Below are 18,703 nucleotides of genomic sequence, written 5' to 3'. Positions count from 1 at the left end.
TGAGGGTCCAATGAGGCACAGCAGTGTTCACAGCAGCCCCCTTCATTGTCATCAGAAGGAGGAAGCACCCCAGCCATGAACGAATGATAAACAACATGTGGTCTACAAATACAGGGGTACAGGAATCAGCCGTAGGAAACTGACACATGCCGCAACAATGGATGGACCTCGAGGACATTATGCTAAGTGCAAGAAGCCAGTCACCAAAGGACAAACATTGCATAATTCCACTTATAATAAGCTTAGTGTAGTCATTCATAGAGACAGAAAGTAGAACAGTGGTTGCTGGGTGCTGTGGGGAGGGGCGATTGGAGAGTTATTGTTTCATGGTTTCAGAGGTTGAGTTTGGGAAGATGAAAAAGTTCTGGAGACAGATGGCAGCGATGGCTGCACAATCATGTATATGCACTTAATGACACTGAGTTGTGCACTTCAAAATGGTTAAAAGGGTAAATTTCTTATTATGTATATTTTTCCACAATAAATAAGTATAAAATATTTTAAATAACAGTTGTAAGGTACTTAGCACCATCCAGGTGCATAGTAGGTGCTTAATGAGCAATCAGAGGTTGGAGCTGTTATGGAAAGACCTTCAGAGGCGATCCTCCCACCCACCTCCTTGATCTCACCAACAAGGAGACTGAACCCTAAGAAAGAAAGCGATCTAAGCAAAGTCAAACACAGCAGCCCTGGGGATGCTGGAACGTGATTCCCCAAGCCACTACATATGTCTCCACTCTGGCTTATCTGTGGTAATAGGCAGGTGGTAGCATTTGCTCAAAGCAGAATGGAGATGTGCGCTTTCCCACGCTGACTCCTACACGCCACTGGCTCTGGCTTCCCTGCCTGGGTTCCACAGCCTCCCCATGTCTCTCGCTCTTCCCCACTCCTTCGTCCATCCTAGGTTGGGAGTAGTGGTGCCTTGGGCTGCTGAGACTACGGGAGGCTCCTTTCCAGCCACCACAGGGGTGAAGCAAAGGTCTCTGGAGAAGATACGGGCCTCCCCCTAGGAGGGGGTTAGGATGGAGGGAAGAGCTTGACTTCAGGAAGATGCCAGAATATCCTTAAGGAGGTCTGCCAAGGCTCCGTCACTCTCAAAGGGGAGCCTGGTGTGTCCCCTCACAGAGGAAGCCTATGTAGCCTTTATACTCATTCCCTCGAGAGCTAAAATTCTTTTTTCCTAAGGAAAAAGTGGAAGGTGGCTGGTTCTTTTCCTGGTTCAAAGGCTCAGGCCAGGTGTGACCCACTAGAGGAGTCATTTAAAAGTAAGAAAGTGCGACCCAATTCAGAAGCATGTGGAGACAGCCCGGGTGATTCCAACTTGGATGGGTCAAACTACCCAAGACAGATCTGAGCCCCAAAACTCAGTTACATCAGGGACTTCAACATGGGAGTCAAAAGGACTAGGTCACCAATGGCCCAAACTGGCTAAAATAAGCCTAAACCAGTGATTAGCTTCAAAGTGGCCATAGCCCAGATATCCCGTTGGTTCACAACACATCTGTTAGATCTGGTTCATGCTAAGTTGGAATACTTTGCTGCAGTCCAGACTGCCTTAAATTATCTTAAACCAGAGGAGACCAGCCTGGACAAGTTCAGACCTGCTCAGACTAGATCTAGCTGATTGCAGAGGGAAGAAGGGAACTAACAGTGATTGATCACCTACGCAGCGTCAAGCCCCGAGCTGGGGGTTCTCTCCACATTTTCTCATTTAATCTTCTCGACAGCCTACAGCCCAGTGAGATGTGCATAATTAACCCTCATTTCCAGAGGTAAAATAACTTGCAGAAGATTTTGTATCTATGAAGTGGCAGAGCTGTGATGTAAATCTCACAGCCAAGGCTGTTTCTATTTCACTCTGTTTCCTCCCGATGTGAAAAGATCCTTAGCAACAGGTAGAGCTGGGGTTTTGGGCTGTAATGCAGCCTCCTGAAGGGGCAAGAGGGAACTCCGAAAGCATCCTGAGCATTTAAACATTTAAATTCCCAGGATAGAAACCAGTGGCGGAATCCATCACTATCATCATCAACGGTGATCATCATTTCTTGTGGATTAATGAGCAACATCTGGATGGGATTCCTGGCATGGGGCGCAGCTCTGGGACCATTTGTTCTCCAAACCAAACTTACTTAAAATGCTTGTTGCCTCAGAAAGGCTCAGGGGAAGCACACTTATTATTTTTGAGTGAATTTCCAGGGAGAGGGGGTTATACAATGTCTAGACGAGTTACGCCATCAAGGAGGCAGAAGGCTGTGCCAAGAAACAGAAGACAGGAGGACATTTGCTCCTTATTTGGAGAAAGTGCCTTGACCTTGCCTACTCATTCCTGCCCCAGGGCTCAGTGTTGGCTTTAGTGCTAATGCAGGGTAGCCTTTGGTCTCTCAGGGTCAAGGTCCTCTGAGTGACCATAAAGAGTGACCTCACTGGTAAGGTCAGACCCAAACGCACAGTTCTTGGGATACCCAGGCTTTTCTGAGATGAGGCTTAGGTGTCAGAGCAAGTCTGTGTGTTCAGTGGCCTGTTGCCCACCCCAGCTCATGCCTTTCTCTCCACTAGACAATTGTAGGGTCTGGATTGGGGCAGCCCATATACCCTGTGCTATATTTACTTTAGAGTCAGCCAAGCCAGCTGGCCTATCTGAGAATTTTCCCCCATTCAAAAGCTGTGCCCTGGGATAAAGTGGTTCCTTGGAAGCAGGATCCCAGTGATAGGGTTGTGAGGGGAAGAGGGGAAAGGAGCTTCTCAGTACCGTCACAGCACTGCCCACGAAAGACTGTGTCCCAGAAATCCCCCATGCCTTGGACACCAACCCGGCAACACTTGGACACCAGACTGGTCATGTACAATACAGGATGCCCAGCTAAATTTAAATTTCATATAAACAACCAAGTAAATTCCAAGTAATTTTATAGTTTACTTGGAATTCAAGTTTAACTAGGCATCATGTAATTTTATTTTAAACCTGGCGACCCTAAGCTGGTATAATGGTCTGTTAGTGTATGGGTGGGTAAGTTGGTTTTGTCCTTCGAAGCCTTTCAGTTTGTCATTGGTACAGATTTATGCATTCCGATGTCTTGAGTCATATTCTTTTCATTGTTCCTTCTCGTATTTATTTTTCTAATCCTTGACCGCCTGCCTTTCTAGTCTCCAAGCTTCCTGCTTTTTCTTTTTCCACTAAATCCTATTTATGTTAAATCATTTTTTCATGTCTCATTTCTTATTTTTTAGAATCACTTTGCAAGACTTTGTTGGGCAGATGTGCAGGTGTAACCGAGGAAGAACAGTCTGCCTTGGCTGGGGAACCAGAATCCTGGAGCCAATGTCAACTGGGAATCACTGGCTAATGATGGAGTTTTTAGCGGAGGCATCCCGTCTTTCTTCAAGCCCAAGTCTTGGTCCGTGTGTGTGTGTGTGTGTGTGTGTGTGTGTGTGTGTGTGTGTTTACGGAGAGTGGCAGCAGCTCACCTGCAGAGCACAGAAGGCCTGGGTGAAGGGTGGCATCCGGACCAGGTAGGAGGCCACGATGATGGCCGAGGAGTAGTGAGTGTAGTAGTGGCACTGGACGGTCATGTCTCCTGCAACAAAAACATATGCTTGAGGGCGGCTTCCCTACCTGTGCCCACGCGTGGCAGATATGCGTGCTACACTGTGTTCATGAACAGCGTTAAAAACATACATTCATTGATGTTTAGGAAGTGAACAGACCTAAAGAAAAACATTCAGGCAATAAGGTCGCAGGTGGCACATGAATGTGGCAAAATGTCTAAAGATGACATGTAGATGGACAAAGTTTGGGAACTAGAGTCACACAAATGCAGGCTCTGCCGTTTAGAGGCTGTGATCTTGAGCAAGTTGCTTAAACTCTCTGAGTTTCACTTTCCTTCTCTGTGAAATGGACTACTGTAATATATGAACACAGGTTGGCCTGCCCCTGGCAGAGAGAAAGTGCTGAATAAATGTTAGTTTCTTTTGCTATTGCCTGTCCCTAGGCATGGAGTCATTACCTCTTAGCATTATATTTCTCCAGCCAGGTTGCATGTTAGAATCTCCTGGGCTGTGCTACACCACGGATTTATTTAAATCCAAATTTCTAGAGGTGAGGCCTGGACATCAGTATTTTCTAGAAGCTCCCCAGGCACTTCCTACTACCACGTTAGAGTCATCTGTTCAAATGTAATCACTTGTAGGCTAGGTGACCACCTTAATTGTTGTCAACTATCATTTCAGGGCATCCAGAAGAATAACACTGCACAAAAAATCAAGCTGGATCTACTCACCTTCAGTTTTCTCAACTTCTTTAAACCTCTGGATAAATTTCAGCTTCCTTTCCTTGGTCTGTGCCCCCATGGGCTTTGAAAGATCCCGGAAAGTCTTCGGATTCGCCAAGTTCAATGTCTAGAAGGCAGATGTGCAGCTGGAGTTAACTCCCCGGACCCGCTTGTGCCCTAGGAGTCATGCTCTTGGGTTTTATGGTTCTCTTTATTGGTTTACTGTCATTTGGTCTGACCTGCCTCTGGTGGTTAGCTGGCAGGCTGGGGTTTTATGGCCCCAGAGCCAGTGATCCACAAAGACTTAAAAAGGGAGAGATGAAAAATAAGAGGAGGGGAAGATTGAGTTCACACTCAACCTGTTCCAAGTTGATCCAAATCAGAACATGGCCTCCAGCTACAGAAAAGATACTTTTAAAAGAATTTGTGTTATCTATGAGGCACTTGGCTCCTAAACTGCATTATGTACTCCAATAGTTCAGGGTCCTTGCTTAGAATCAGACTGATTTTACAGGAAGTTAGAAGTCATCTGTTCAGGGAGGAAATGAGAGGGACTTGCTCATTTTTTCCTGGAGGTCCACACGTTTCTTGGCAGTGAAAGCAGGCTGTGAGCACCCCTTCCCTCTCTTGGAATACACCACAGAGAAAACAGGACCAGTTTCAGGGCCACGTGCTCTGGGAAACTTTTTCTTTTGATGTTCTGCATGCTAGGAGAGGAGCCAAGAATTGCTGGGGTTTGCATTTCTTTATAGGGGGAGGTACCTGTGTATCTCTCTTTTCTTTTTTCTGAGACAGAATTTCACTCTGTTGCTCAGGCTGATGTGGAGTGGAGTGGTCATGGCTCACTGCAGCCTCGACCTCCTGAGCTCAACTGATCCTCCCACCTCAGCCTTCCAAGTATCTGGGACTACAGGTGCATGTCACTCACTATGCCTCGCTAATTTTTGTATTTTTGATAGAGATGGGGTCTCACTATGTTGGCCAGGCTGGTCTTGAACTCCTGGACTCAAGCAATCCTCCTGCTTTGGCCTCCCAAAGTGCCAGGATTACAGGCATAAGCCACTGTGCCTGGCTCATAACCCTTTCTTTCACTAGCAGTGAATCCTCAATGTTCCACTGGGGGCCAAGGGTATCACTATCTCAAATACCTGCAAAAGCCAGGGGGAAGCAGGGGTGAGAGTGAAATGGCCCCTCTTAAGATCCCAGTGAGTGCTGGGGGGGACACACGGAGACCCACCCTCAGCTTTCACAATCTTGCCAGTTCAGAAAAATTCCTAGTTGCCAAATCTCATGGTTTTCCAAAAGATATTGGAAATCCAGATTTTTTTTAAAGGAGAAATCTCCTAATTTTTAAGAGTTGATAAATAATAAAGATTTTAAATACCTAGTATGACCTAAACAAAAAAGGCTTGCAAACCACCACTTTGCAACATGTGAGTAGGTTTTGTGTTTGAAATGCCTCAGCCTCCGATGGACCATTAGTGAAATAAGCAGCAGCCAGTGCTAGTGAGAAATGTTTTGCTGCATTAAAGGTCTTAAGAGGGGATGAGAGGTCACCCAGGACTGAGTCTCCCTCTCCCAAATCCTGAGGGTCTGCCATCCAAGTATCCCCAGGCAGGACCGGCCAGGCTCATCTGAACAAGTGGCTCAGCCACCTCGTGTGCTTTACATACAGTCCAGCACCACCCCAGATGGCCAGAGCCCAGGTGGCCAGGACACTGCTTCATAGCTTGGTTATCCCCATAGGAGCACAGACATCACCCTGGTCCAGCTGTGGAGTTTTTCTCCCCATCCTTTGCCTGCCTGATGGGGCACAGGGGTGGAGGCTAAAAGAGATGAAGGATCTGTTCTTGTCATCTCACCATCAGCCTCCCCTGTCACTACACATCTCAGTCCAGATCTCAGATGAGGCCCAGACACCATCATCTCTGTTGCTGAACTCAAGCTTCAGGAAGAGTAGCTTGTCCTTTCTGTGTGTCTGTATCCCTGTGTCTCTCTCTCCTTTCCTCCCCAGACCCCTCCCCTGCACACGTTGATTTTAGGAACAAATTCCATGGCCCACCTCGCTTGTGACTCCCTCTCCCCACAAGGGCTGACCCATGGCACCATCTTGGTAGATGGCATCAGGTGCCTTCACTGTGGAGAGTAAGCCAGGAGGCCCCCTGGGGTTCATGTTAGCAACTATGCTAGTTGCGTTGATCATTCCACAGGGGGAGCCAGAACAGGAACCCAGGCAGCCAAATACCAAAGGCCACGATGGGTTTAAGAGATCTAAGGCCGGGTGCAGTGGCTCATGCCTGTAATCCCAGCACTTTGGAGGCTGAGGCAAAAGAATCATTTGAAGTCAGGAGTTCGAGACCAGCCTGGACAACATGGTGAAACTCCATCTCTACTAAAAATACAAAAAAAAAATTAGCCGGGCATGGTGGTGCACACTTGTAATCCCAGCTACTTGGGAGGTTGAGGCAGGAGAATCGTTTGAACCCAGGAGGAAGAAGTTGCAGTGAGCAGAGATTGCGCCACTGCACTCCAGCCTGGGTGATGGAGTGAGACTCCATCTCAAAAAAAAAAAAAAAAGAGATCTGAACTTCAGCAGCCGTTAGGCCCAGGTACCCAGGTTCACATGACAGAAGCTCCTAGCAAAGGCTCTGCATACTGACTTAGGGTCTCTGTTATCAAGGTCTGAATGCCTGAGGGCAGCTGTGGGTTCCACATGAGGACCTTACCTCTGAGGTGTAGTCTGCGAGGACCCACGGGAACACTGGGTACTGCATGTAGTCATTGCAGGTTCTCCCAGCCACGGTGTTGAGGTACATGAGATACTCAAAATTGCTGATGTCCCTCTTCTACCAGAAGAGACAGAAAGGGGATAAACCAATCTGATGCTCCCGCAAGGCCAGGGGTCCCACCCTCAGGCCTCAGCAACAGGCCCTGGCTCTGTGAGTGAGGACAGGCAGCCAGGCCCTCGCTCACTTTGTATACATCTCATGCATGAGCCAGCACCAACTCAGGGACCCACACACAAATTTCAGTATGAACAGAGGGAAGTATATTTGGGAAGCAAAGTCAGCAAGGAAAAAAAACCCAACACAGTTCAGCATCCAACGCCAAGGTTAAGACATGCTTTGGTGTTAACGTTTGGATGCAGTACTCAGAAGTTGACTAAAATCATAGCACAAATGCTGGGGGTGAACTGACTGCTGACCTACTGATGGTTAGAAAATAAGCAGAGGGACCATGGCAGTCCCAGAGACAGAGGCCCTCACTCCTGGGCTCGATAGTCTGGCTTCCTCTGGGACTTTGGGAACTGCCTATTCCCTGTCCCTGCCTGTTGGGGTGATGCTCACTCTTAAGGGACCTCTGCTTCCAGATGAACAGTCGCAAATGGAGACAGGGTCTGTATTGGGAATAAAATCCACCAAGGCCGCTGAATGAGTGAGCAATCCAACATAGTCATCATCTCTGACGTGGGGCCTGTATGCTCAGGGGCTCTCCCTTCCTCAGCCTGCCCCTTGGGAGAGGATTTTGGACCTGAGTGACTAAGACCTACTTTCTCATTGTCCTCCAATCTCTACAACTGCCTCTCTTAGGGTCTCTTCCTTTCTTTGAGATCCCTGGGCTGAACGTCGGCTTGTCCAGGCTGGGAGCCACGTGTGTCTTCCAGGAACAAGAATTGACACCCATGCCCCACCCGCTATGTGGCTGTATACATGTCTATCTTCACAAATGGGGTGTGTGTACCCACTGGGAGGCATCCACCGTGTACAGGTGCGCGTGTACACACACATGCACGTGCATTCCCCAGCTCTGACACCAATGTGCAACATTTGTCCTCCATCACCGAGATCCGGTCAGGGAAATATCTGAGACATTTTGGTAAATTAGAAAAATAAGATCCCGGCCAGGCACTGTGGCTGACGCCTGTAATCCCAGCACTTTGGGTGGCTGAGGCAGGTGGATCGCCTGAGGTCAGGAGTTAAAGACTAGCCTGGCCAACATGGTGAAACCCTGACTCTAATAAAAATACAAAAATTTACTGGGCCGGGTGGCGGGTGCCTGTAATCCCAGCTACTTGGGAGGCTCAGGCAGGAGAATCACCTGAACCGAGGAGACAGAGGTTGCCGTGAGCTGAGATCACACCACTGTACTCAAGCTTGGGCAACAAGAGTGAAACTCCATCTCAAAAAAATAAAAATAATAAATAATAAGATCCCTTCTTGGTTGATCCACACACTTCCTCTCCATCGCTGGGGCCTGGGCCATTCTCTGGTTTGCATTCCCAGAGGGCTTCCCTCTGGAGGAGCCACTGTACCTGCCACTTCTGCAGCATGGTCCTGTCGGAGCCGGGGTATCTCCTGTGGGACAGAAAACCATGGTGGTGACCAAATATACCAAGGCTAGAACACAAACAGGGGAGAGGTGGGGCTTGCCTGGGCTTCGTGGGGCCAGGGTGTTGAGGAAAGCTGCAGACTTTCCACATCCCACAGTGGCTCTCAGCGGGCAGCACAGGGAGACTGTCGTCCAGCTCTTCCTGGCCCACCCCGGCCTGCTAAAGGTTAGGTTCTTGCAGTCAGTCCCTCCGCTGTGATGCCAGAACAAGCTGCTGCCTCAAGAATTCCAGGGGACATGCAGCCTCAGGCTTGGGGGCCTCCTTCACAACCCACACAGAATTCCCCTGCCACATCTTGGCCTTCTTTGTCCCTGCCCCGACCCCCTCTTTTGCTTGTGGATGAAATGTAAACAACATGGAAGGCCATGAGATATGACCTAAGAGTCTCCCAAGAAGTGTCCACAGTTACCAGTTTCTAGTGTATGTTCCAGAAAATGTTTTACCCATATGCCTGCCTATATGCCTACATAGCTTTATAGCTTTTCTTTGTTTGTTTCTTTTTTTTTTTTTTTTTTTTTTTGAGACGGAGTCTCGCTCTGCCGCCCGGGCTGGAGTGCAGTGGCCGGATCTCAGCTCACTGCAAGCTCCGCCTCCCAGGTTCACGCCATTCTCCTGCCTCAGCCTCCCGAGTAGCTGGGACTACAGGCGCCCACCACCTCACCCGGCTAGTTTTTTGTATTTTTTTAGTAGAGACGGGGTTTCACCGTATTAGCCAGGATGGTCTTGATCTCCTGACCTCGTGATCTGCCCGTCTCGGCCCCCCAAAGTGCTGGGATTACAGGCTTGAACCACCGCGCCCGGCTCTTTGTTTGTTCCTAAAAAGCTTCAATCATACATGGGATCACATTGTACACCCGGTTCTCCACCCAGCCTCCCTTGTGCTGCAGCAGCCCTGGAGACCGGCTCACACTGCCCTTTCGCATTCATCTCTGCAGTCGCGGGGCAGTTTTGCACAGCTGGATCCTAACTGATTCACCGCCCCCATGACAGGCTTTGTTCTCACAACTGACATTTCCAGGAGCACCTTTTGGCACATGTCTCTGGGTACTTTTGTGAGTGTATCCACGAGAGGTTTCTAGCTGTGGTGCCACTAGGTTAAAAAGTGTGAGTATTTACCATTTTGCTACCTATGGCCAAATGGTTCCTTTAAAAGACCATACTAATGTACATGGCTAAAATTAAGACTTACATATCAAACCAATGAAGGCCCATTGTGGACTGCCCTGGTAGGAAAAAGGGTAACAAAAGGTAATATTGGGAAGGGTGTGGGGAGGAGCCCTCCTCCTCCACCCGAAACGTCTCTTCTGTTCGGCAGAGATTATAGAGCCCGGCTCCTCAGCCTCCAAGGTGCCCCTTTGCTCCTTTTCCAGCCATTTCTTTCCCAACTCCATGAGACCCTCCTCTACCCCCAAGACCAGGTCTTTGCTCAAGATGCTCCACCACACCAAGCCAAATCATATCCCTTGGCTCCATCCAGCTCCTCTGCCACAGTTCTATTCAGGTGCCCGCAGACATCTGAATGCCCACAGACCCAGTCCCCACATACGGTCTGCTCCACTTGCATGGTCTGTGTCAGGACCCTGCCGGGCTCAGTCTGGACAAGGCCTGGCTGCCCGTGTGTCCCAGAGGGACAGTGCCGCTTCACCTTCCCATTGTAGCCCCACCGTCACATCTTCTGTCCCGGGCTCTCCATCCCTCTGCATTCAATTCTTTACTTGGCAGATTTTCCATAAGCAGAAAGCAATCCCCAGGCTGGGATTTACCTCTTTATCCCTAATAGAGAAGTCATCTATTTGGGCCATGTATCCAGGCAAGCAACACCCAACAATAAGCAGAGGCAAAACGTGCTCCGATGTACTGCTTTAGCTTGCAAAGCATCAAGTGAAGATTTGGTTCTCCTGTTGTGTCTGTGACTCTGCCACCCACCCAGTTCGGGAGGGGTAGGTTGCTCTTAAGGCTATAGGCAAGGGCAGAGCCCAGGCTGGAGACAGTGAGGGTCGTCGCCTTGAAAAGGACCTGTGCTGAGCTCTCCAGAGCCATGAGCACGTGGAGTTGGCATGCCACAGCCTGCTGATCTAGCTACTCTGTTTTAGAAGTCGACAGGGGAGTGAGGACAGAGGAGTGAAAGCAGGGGAGCTAAATGTGCCAGTTAGGATCCAGGAAATGAGATTCAGTTTCTGCTCTCCTCCCTTTCAGACAGGGTTCTAGAATTTTGCCTGTGGTCATTTGTGATGTTACTATCAGGTGGAATGGTGTACAGAAGAAAAAGGCATTTCACCATCCCACTCCTCATTTCATTGGCTATCAGCTCCAAGGAAGTTCCATTATTTCTGGTACCATCAGAGAAAGACGCCATTACCAGCAGTTCCAGGACACCTAACCAAAGGTGAGTTCTGTTTTTTTAAAAATATTGTTTTAAAATCATATTAATCTGAAGGCGATTACAGAACTCTCAAAATGATCTATGTGAATTTTATTGGTAACTGGTGATTAGTTGAAAGTATTGCTTTAAGAGTTAATAAATTGCATCGTCCATCATCCATCATTATCGTGTAAGTTTTAGATTAAACAAGATGTTGCAAATGGCTCTTGGCTTTCTAATGTGCTCTTGAGATCTATGGGAGGCAGCCTGAGAAAGAGCTCTGGCTGTGAAGTCAGGGATACCTGGATCTAAATTCTACCTCCACCACTTAAATGGGGGACCCCGAGCAAGACAGCAAGCCTCTCTGATCTGCCATATCATCCTTGCAACACACTGGCCACACTGGTCACACAGGGGCATGGGAGAGCCAGTGAGACCATGGGTCTGGAAAAGGCTAACATTGGTGTGGGCACGGAGCTGCTCAACAAGCATGGTCCTGGCTATGTTGACATTGTTCAGGAGCAGGGGAGATTCTTTTCTACTCTGGGAGGAAGGAAAGAGTGGCAGAGTGGGGCCTGCTTCTGGTCAAGACCTGCTTGGTTCTGCCAGTTCCGCTCTGGGTGACCTTAGAATTGTGCGACCTGGGAACCTGGGCACCTGCTCGTTCAGCCCAGCAAACACAACTCTGAGGAGCTTCTCAGGGTTTGCTGGGGGCCTGCACTGAGCTTCAGGACAAGACTGGGGCCTGTGGGCAACTTGGGGTGGAGCAGAGAAGAACAGAAGAACTTGAACAAAGCCAGTGAGGATTGTGGCGGTTACCCGGCCTGGCCTTATTGGGTTTAGCATGGGTGGACGTACAGAGGACACCACATCAACCCCTTTATTCCCTTCCCGCCCAGGACAGGTGTCCACCTCTACTGGATGACTTCAAAGATGGAAAGATTATCTCTGAATCAGGACATCGTGGGTAGTTTAAGCTCTTCCTTATTTCCAGGGGTCATTTACACCCATCCTGCTTCATTTTTATCCAGATCTCTGTCCTTTACCCCCTAGAGGAGTTTCAGAAGTTTGAGCGCTACTGCCAGGTGGCTTAGGGCCTTCCCTACCCCATGCTGCACAGCATCAGTACCTTGAGTTGCCTCATAGTCCTGCTTTGACTCTTCTCCCTTGGGCCAGCTCCACCCCACCCTGAAACCAGGCCCCCAGAGCAGGTGGCAGAGAGGAGAGAGCCAGACGCACGTTCCAAGAGCTCATCCTCCATTAGGGGCTGGCAGAACAGCCCGCGGCTGGGCCTCCGGATATGGTGGGTTAGCCCCCAGACCAAAGGCTCTCAGTCGAGGGACTCATCTGGCTAAAGGCTGTACCCTCTCAGCCCTGGAAGGAGACTGGGGTCTTTGCCCATCCTCTTCTTCACCTGGCACTGGGAGGCTAGGTGTAGCCCTAACATGGCAGACATCTACGGAGGGCCTGTAGGTTAACCTGGGCCCCCGAGCTAATGCAGACACATCTCAAAATCCTGCTGCCTCTCCAAATTATCCCATGTGTTGCCTATTTGCAAAAACAGTTTTGAGGACATGGTAAAATGGGTTAGTGAGTGACTGAGAGATTTGATTCTTGAGTTAAGAAGCACTAGGCATACACAAGCCACAGTGAGAAGAAAAATCACTTATCTGGGCAAGCTGGAAACACAGGCCTGCTGAAGGGTGTGGGCTATTTCTCAGAACAGGAGAAAAATAGTCTTGCTTAGCCGTTGCCAGGGGAGGCTCCTTGTGTAGGGAATGTGTGAGCTGGGGAGATGCTGGGGGCAGAGTGTGGCAGGGGCAGAGTTGTTCAGTGAGAAGCCAAACACACTCCCTCTCTCCCCATTTATTTCTCCTAAGAAGCAAATCTGGATCAACCTGGACTCTACTTTTTAGACCCAGGTAGGGCATTAGAAATCCATGCAAAGACAGTTGTACCCTTTGAAACCAGAGACACCCTGCTGGACTAGGTGCTGGACACCTGCTCATTAAACCTCTCTGCCATAACTGCCTATCACTCTTCATTTCCCTAACATGTGGAAATTCTGCATACAGTTCTAGACCTAATAATAACACTTAATTGTTTAACCTGTTAAAAAGTGTGAAGGCTTTTTGCCTATTGTCTAACTTCCACAAAGGCCCAACGAAGTTACCATGATTTCCATTAACAGATGAAGATATGGAGGTGTGGGGCAAGGAGGTGGTGTACAGTCCAGGGTGGTGTAAAATTCATTGTTGGTGTCTACCCTCGGCCTGGCACAGAGCAGCAGGCATAAACACTGATACACTGACTGTTCAGAGCACCTGCCAGGATCAGACCTTGCTCCAGGGCCCTGACACTGAAGAAAACAAATGCAAACAAACAAAAATCTTCATCCTAGTGTATGAAAAGCCAGCTACCTGACAAACTAATCAGTGGCATATATTTGGCAGCATGACATTAAAAAATGAGCATTTGTAAATTGTCCAGATTGTTATTGTACAAGCATGCCATAATATGAGGCTGTATATACGTTAAAACTCTGAAAGTTGGCTGGGCACTGTGGCTCATGCCTGTAATCCCAGCACTTTGGGAGGCCAAGGTGGGCGGATCACCTGAGATCAGGAGTTCGAGACCAGCCTAGCCAACACGGCAAAACCCCATCTCTACTAAAAATACAAATATTAGCCAGGCGTGGTGGTGGGTGCCTGTAATCCCAGCTACTCAAACCTGGGAGGTGGAGGTCGCAGTGAGTCGAGATCAAGCCACTGCACTCCAGCCTGGGTGTCAAGAGTGAGATTATGTCTCAAAAAAAAAACTAAAGTTTATACAATACAAAGTTACTGCCAGTTGCCAAAATTATGAGTCCTTTCAATTTTCGTTTTGTTTTTTCTTTTTCTTTTTTTGAGACGGAGTCTCACTCTGTTGCCCAGGCTGGAGTGCAGTGGCGGGATCTCAGCTCACTGTAACTTCCGTCTCCCGGGTTCAAGCAATTCTCCTGCCTCAGCTTCCCAAGTAACTGGGACTACAGGTGCCCGCCACCACGCCTGACTAATGTTTTTGTATTTTTAGTAGAGACGGGGTTTCACTGTGTTAGCCAGGATGGTCTCGATCTCCTGACCTCGTGATCCACCCCCCTTGGCCTCCCAAAGTGCTGGAATTACAGCTGTGAGCCACCATGCCCGGTCTGAGTGCTTTTAATTTTCATAAGGTTTTACGCACCTATATTTCAAAATGTATTTATCCTGTATATTTTCCTCTTTCAAATATTGATTTTATTCTTAGTGCTTTATGATTTTTATATTATTTAATTTCAATTTTAAATTATGTATTATATATATTCTAATTAGAAGTATACTGGGTAGTAGAATTTGAGGTAATTTTAAATTTGCTAGTCATCTTCATTCAGAAATTTATTTAAATCCATTTGCTGTCTAAATTAAATTATGTATTTTATTTTTTGGACTTAAAACATAATATGGTGATGGTTATGTATTCAAAAATGTTATAGTTAGCGTTCATTTAATGATTCGCTTTGTTTTCATTTCTAAGTTGAAGTCATTTTATTTTGCTTTTTTTGTACTTTCCAAAATTTTACTACTTAAATTTAATTTTGGATTCGAAATTACTTATTTCACTTATTTGCTAATTAATTTATTTTCTAATTTATGACTAGGTGAAAAAAGTTAGAGCATTTTAATTTCTTATTTCTACATATATATTTTCTAATTTTTCTTCAATGCTTTATCTGTATAATAATTTTCATACTTAATTTGTTTTCCTCATTTTCTCAATTTCTGGAAATTTAATGTAACAACAACAAAAAAAACTGACAAAAAAAAGACCATAGATGCACAAATAGATAATTGCAGCCTTATTCATGATAATGCCAGGTTGGAAACAGCAGGAAAAGCAAAGCACAAGGCTCACTGCTGTATGTTCATTCAGGATGCAGATTTCAGAAACTACACATCAGCATTTAATGACATACAATCAAGTGAGAGAATATGATTACAGGGCTGTATGATTTTATGAGTACTGTAGCTACTCTGACTTAACAGTGGAAAAAGGGTGCAAAGAGAAACAAAAGAGTAAGAAATAATTAAATTCAAATAAATAGATGAAAGACAGCCCTCTCAAAAACCAAAGAGCAGACAAAAAAATACTTGCACAAATTCAAAGAAAGGGGAGTGATGTTTCATGAATGCTATTAAAATGAAATATGTGTCTCTTTCAAGAGAAATGTGTGACTTTTTCCCTGTGTAGCCACATCCGCCTGGCCGTTGCCATGGACAGGGGCTCTGCCTTGATCCTCTCCCACTGACTGCTGGGTGAACCGGAGGAAAAGCCCAACTGCAGGAATCACAGCGGGTGAGCCCTGGGGTTCCCTCCTTGTGGCAGGCAAGCCAGCCTGTTGGGAAATTTGAGTGTCTTAGAGACCGTTTCAGCCTTGTGTCCTCTCACTTTGCAGGCTGGTGTCAAGACTGCTAATGACCTCCAGGTCCCAAGTCTCTTGTTGCTTGGTGACAAAGTTTCACAGTTGAGAAGGAGAAGCTGGGACTAGCAGGGTAAGTTTTGCTCGGGTGTCGGCCCTGCACTTATCAATTTACTTTAACTGTGCCAAACAACTGCTTGGATCTCTACTTTTTCTCTTTCTCCCCTTCTTTGAGTAAGCAGCTTTGGAAATGCCTGTTCTCCGAGTATGCTTTATTTACAAAGCCCAGACACCACCTAATGCATTATTTAGGAGAGGAGGAAGCTTGCCTGAGCCCCAGCCAGGAAGGGCAGCTAGCTGGGGTACAGTGGGCGTCCTTGGAGGCCAGGGCACAGGTGAGCCTGGGAAGGCAGGTGTGCGAGTCAGTGGCGCTTTGGGGATCACACGGGATCCTGTCTCCAACGTCTGGGTCTCCGTGGTGTTTTTGCTGCTCTACAGGCAGGTGGAGACGTGTTTGAACTGTCTGCTTTCACCCGACCAGTCACCCCTCTAAGGAAACTAAACTGTGACTGCTCGCTCGTTCAGGAGGGTCTAGCCCAGCAGAACAAATCTGATTATTGTTTACTGTAATGGGGTTTGGAGAGCAATCCGTGTTTTAAGAAGTCTAGTGGTAAACTTTTTCTACAAGTTATCCTGAACACTAGAACCCACTAATAAGTGGTTAAGCCCTAGGCTGAGCTGGGTCTTGCAAAGGGGGATTCTTCATGAGATACACGGGAACACACTCCTCAAGTCACAACTTTTATGACAGGTATAGTGGGAAAAGACAGGCCCTCTACTTAGAGTCTCTGTGACTCCACACAAGTTTCTCAGCCTCTCTGAGCCTCAATTGCTGTATCCCTCCAGTGGAGATGAAAATCGGCGTGCCAGGCAGTTGTGACTCAATTGTAATGTCTATAAAATGCCTGGTCTATAGTGGGTGGTCCACAGAATCCATACAAAGGGAGGAACCTCGTTTTATTGTGCTAAAAATTAGGTAGTATCTTTGCTTTGCAAAGGGTCCAGCACATAATAAATTCTCCACGCATTTATCAACAACACGGATGCTATGTGAACCAAGTATGGAATAACACTCCCGGCCAATGAAATGGGGACTCAGAAAGGTTAAAAAACTTGTGCAAAGTCACACGTCTAGGAGGACAGGGCTGTGACAGGCCTGTAAGCTGGAGTGATCACATGCCTTCTGGGTTTGAGCCTCAGTCTCCAGGGGAGATGGGAGGCACTGAGACAGCTTCTGTCCAGCCTGCGGGGCTCCTGAGCCCTGTGGTTGTCTGCAGATCAGTTTGTTAGTGCCTGATGCTTGGTGCCTCCAGCTTCCGCTTGGGCCTCCAGTGGTCTCTCACTGTTGGCCAGCATCAAGAGTGACTTCAGGCCCTTTCTCCCTTCCTATCAGTGGAGAGATGAGAGAGTGAAAGCTAGGTGATGTTTCCAGGCCCCTGAAACCCTAGAACACAAGGTGTGCAACTGAACCACGCCCATGTGTACTCTGCTGTCAGCCCCATTGCCAACTCTCAGCCCATTGCCAATGCAATTCACTGCCAATTTTTCAGTTTCTGAGCTCCCTACTGGTATCATATAATGGAACTCATCCCTACTGGTATCATATAATGGAACTCATCATATAATGGAACTGGGTCTAATAACACATGCATGCTTCTTTTTCGGGGAGGGATGAGCCATAAGGATGGGGCTTGACCTGACTAGGAAGAAAGTTTCCCACAGGATCTAGCTCAGCTCCTGCCAGCATCTGCAGAACATGATGAGTCAGGAGCTTCCTGGGCGGCCAAGAGAGCCACTGGCGGCCAAGAGAGCCATTCGACGTTGTAGAGCCAAGCTTGCATGGAGAAGCCAGATGGCGGCTAAGTCCATGGGAAAGGGCACCAAAGAGATTCTGGCTCCAGTCAAGGTATGTGCCTTTGACTAGGCCCTGGGTGTTTCGTCTGTGAAGTGGAATGACCAGATTAAATGAGATGACACACATGAGGTACTTAGACTTTGTGCTGAGCAAAAGCAAGGAAAAGATACAGGAAGTGCTAGGCCCCTCTAGCAGTTCCAGCCTGCTCTTGAGTTTTCTCTTTGCCTGGTCCACATATACAATCTAGAAGAATGTTCATCTACTCTGCTTCCACCACAGAGCCTGGATCCATATGGTCCCTCCTCCGCCATGCCCCTCAGCACAGACTCCCATCCTCTCTTGCCTGCAGCTGGCCTGTCTCCATCACTCTCCTTCCCTGCCTCTGCTGCTTCCCTACAGCCAACGTCATCCTTCTAGAGGGCCTTATGTTGTCCCCTACCCATGAGCACACGGCCCACCTTGCGCTGCCCCTGCCCAGCTCTTCACCCTCCCCTCCTTGACCTCCAGCTTACACCCTCTTCCTGTCAATTCTTTCCAAAATCCTTCAGTGTGGCTTCTTCTTAGTATTCTAGTTACAGCTCAGATGTCACCTTCTCAGAAAAGACCTCCTCACCCACCTCAGTCTGAGTTAGCAACATCCCCACCAATATGCCCTGTCTGACTTCGGCATTCTCTGTCACATCATCAGCTATTATTATTTGCAGAGCATTTACACCAACTGCAATGCTCCTTGTTTTTTTTTTTTTTTTCTTTTTTTTTTTTTTTTTTTTCCTTTTTTTTTTTTGTTTTGCTTTATTTGCTGTCTCTTGAAATGGTAGCTTCATGACAAACACAAAAGTATAGCCTTGCTCACTGCATATCCACTGACCTGACCCATAGTACAACTCCAGTAGGAATTGCTGGACAGACAAATGAATGGGGAGACTGGACTGTAGCCAGCTCTAGAGATTAAAAGTGAGTATAGGGATAATTATATTTGTAAGTAGCTATTATTATATTTCTTTTTCTGCAATCACTAGTAATGTTATTATTAATAATTTGTCAGCGCTTGAAAGGTTGCAAAGACTTCATATTTGGGAATCAGCAAAGATTGTTCTCCAACTCCTCCATCTGAGATTCCTGACCAGTGGGGAGTGGCCCAGAGCAGCTGGTTTGAGGGAGGTGATGGAGACGGTGCAGTCTGGTGACTCCACCAGCATTCCCCACCAGCATCCCTCTGGTGGTAGAAGCCAGATGACTGTTTATTGAGTGCACACTGAACACTGGTCACTTAACATTTTTATCACCTCGTTCACTCGTCAAACAATGAGCAATTGACCAATCCATTTTGCAG

General features: G+C 47.5%; 2 protein-coding genes across 3 annotated transcripts in view; one reads left to right on the top strand and one right to left on the bottom strand.

The window, feature by feature from the left end:
- WDFY4 (WDFY family member 4) overlaps positions 1-18,703 on the bottom strand; it is a 312,399-nt gene that overhangs the window by 32,469 nt on the left and 261,227 nt on the right. Inside the window, exons 48-51 of the mRNA XM_011950358.1 lie at positions 8,581-8,623; positions 6,995-7,114; positions 4,278-4,395; positions 3,466-3,575 (exon numbers count right to left, since the gene is read on the bottom strand). Coding sequence (XP_011805748.1) covers positions 3,466-3,575; positions 4,278-4,395; positions 6,995-7,114; positions 8,581-8,623 — 391 coding nt within the window. The remainder of the gene's footprint in view (positions 1-3,465; positions 3,576-4,277; positions 4,396-6,994; positions 7,115-8,580; positions 8,624-18,703) is intronic.
- Positions 10,951-18,703, top strand: part of LRRC18 (leucine rich repeat containing 18) — a 30,521-nt gene continuing 22,768 nt past the window's right edge. The window contains exons 1-2 of one of the 2 annotated variants that reach the window (XM_011950356.1): positions 10,951-11,044; positions 15,492-15,588. The gene's annotated coding sequence lies outside the window, so the exon portion shown is untranslated. Of the gene's footprint in view, positions 11,045-15,491; positions 15,589-18,703 lie in introns of those variants that run through there. The other variant, XM_011950357.1, reaches the window with a different exon arrangement.

Source organism: Colobus angolensis, unplaced genomic scaffold (genome assembly GCF_000951035.1).
Source record: "Colobus angolensis palliatus isolate OR3802 unplaced genomic scaffold, Cang.pa_1.0 Scaffold306, whole genome shotgun sequence".
Classification (NCBI taxonomy): Eukaryota; Metazoa; Chordata; class Mammalia; order Primates; family Cercopithecidae; genus Colobus; species Colobus angolensis.
Note: the sequence above shows the minus strand (reverse complement) of the source record. Positions and strands in the feature narration are given on the sequence as shown.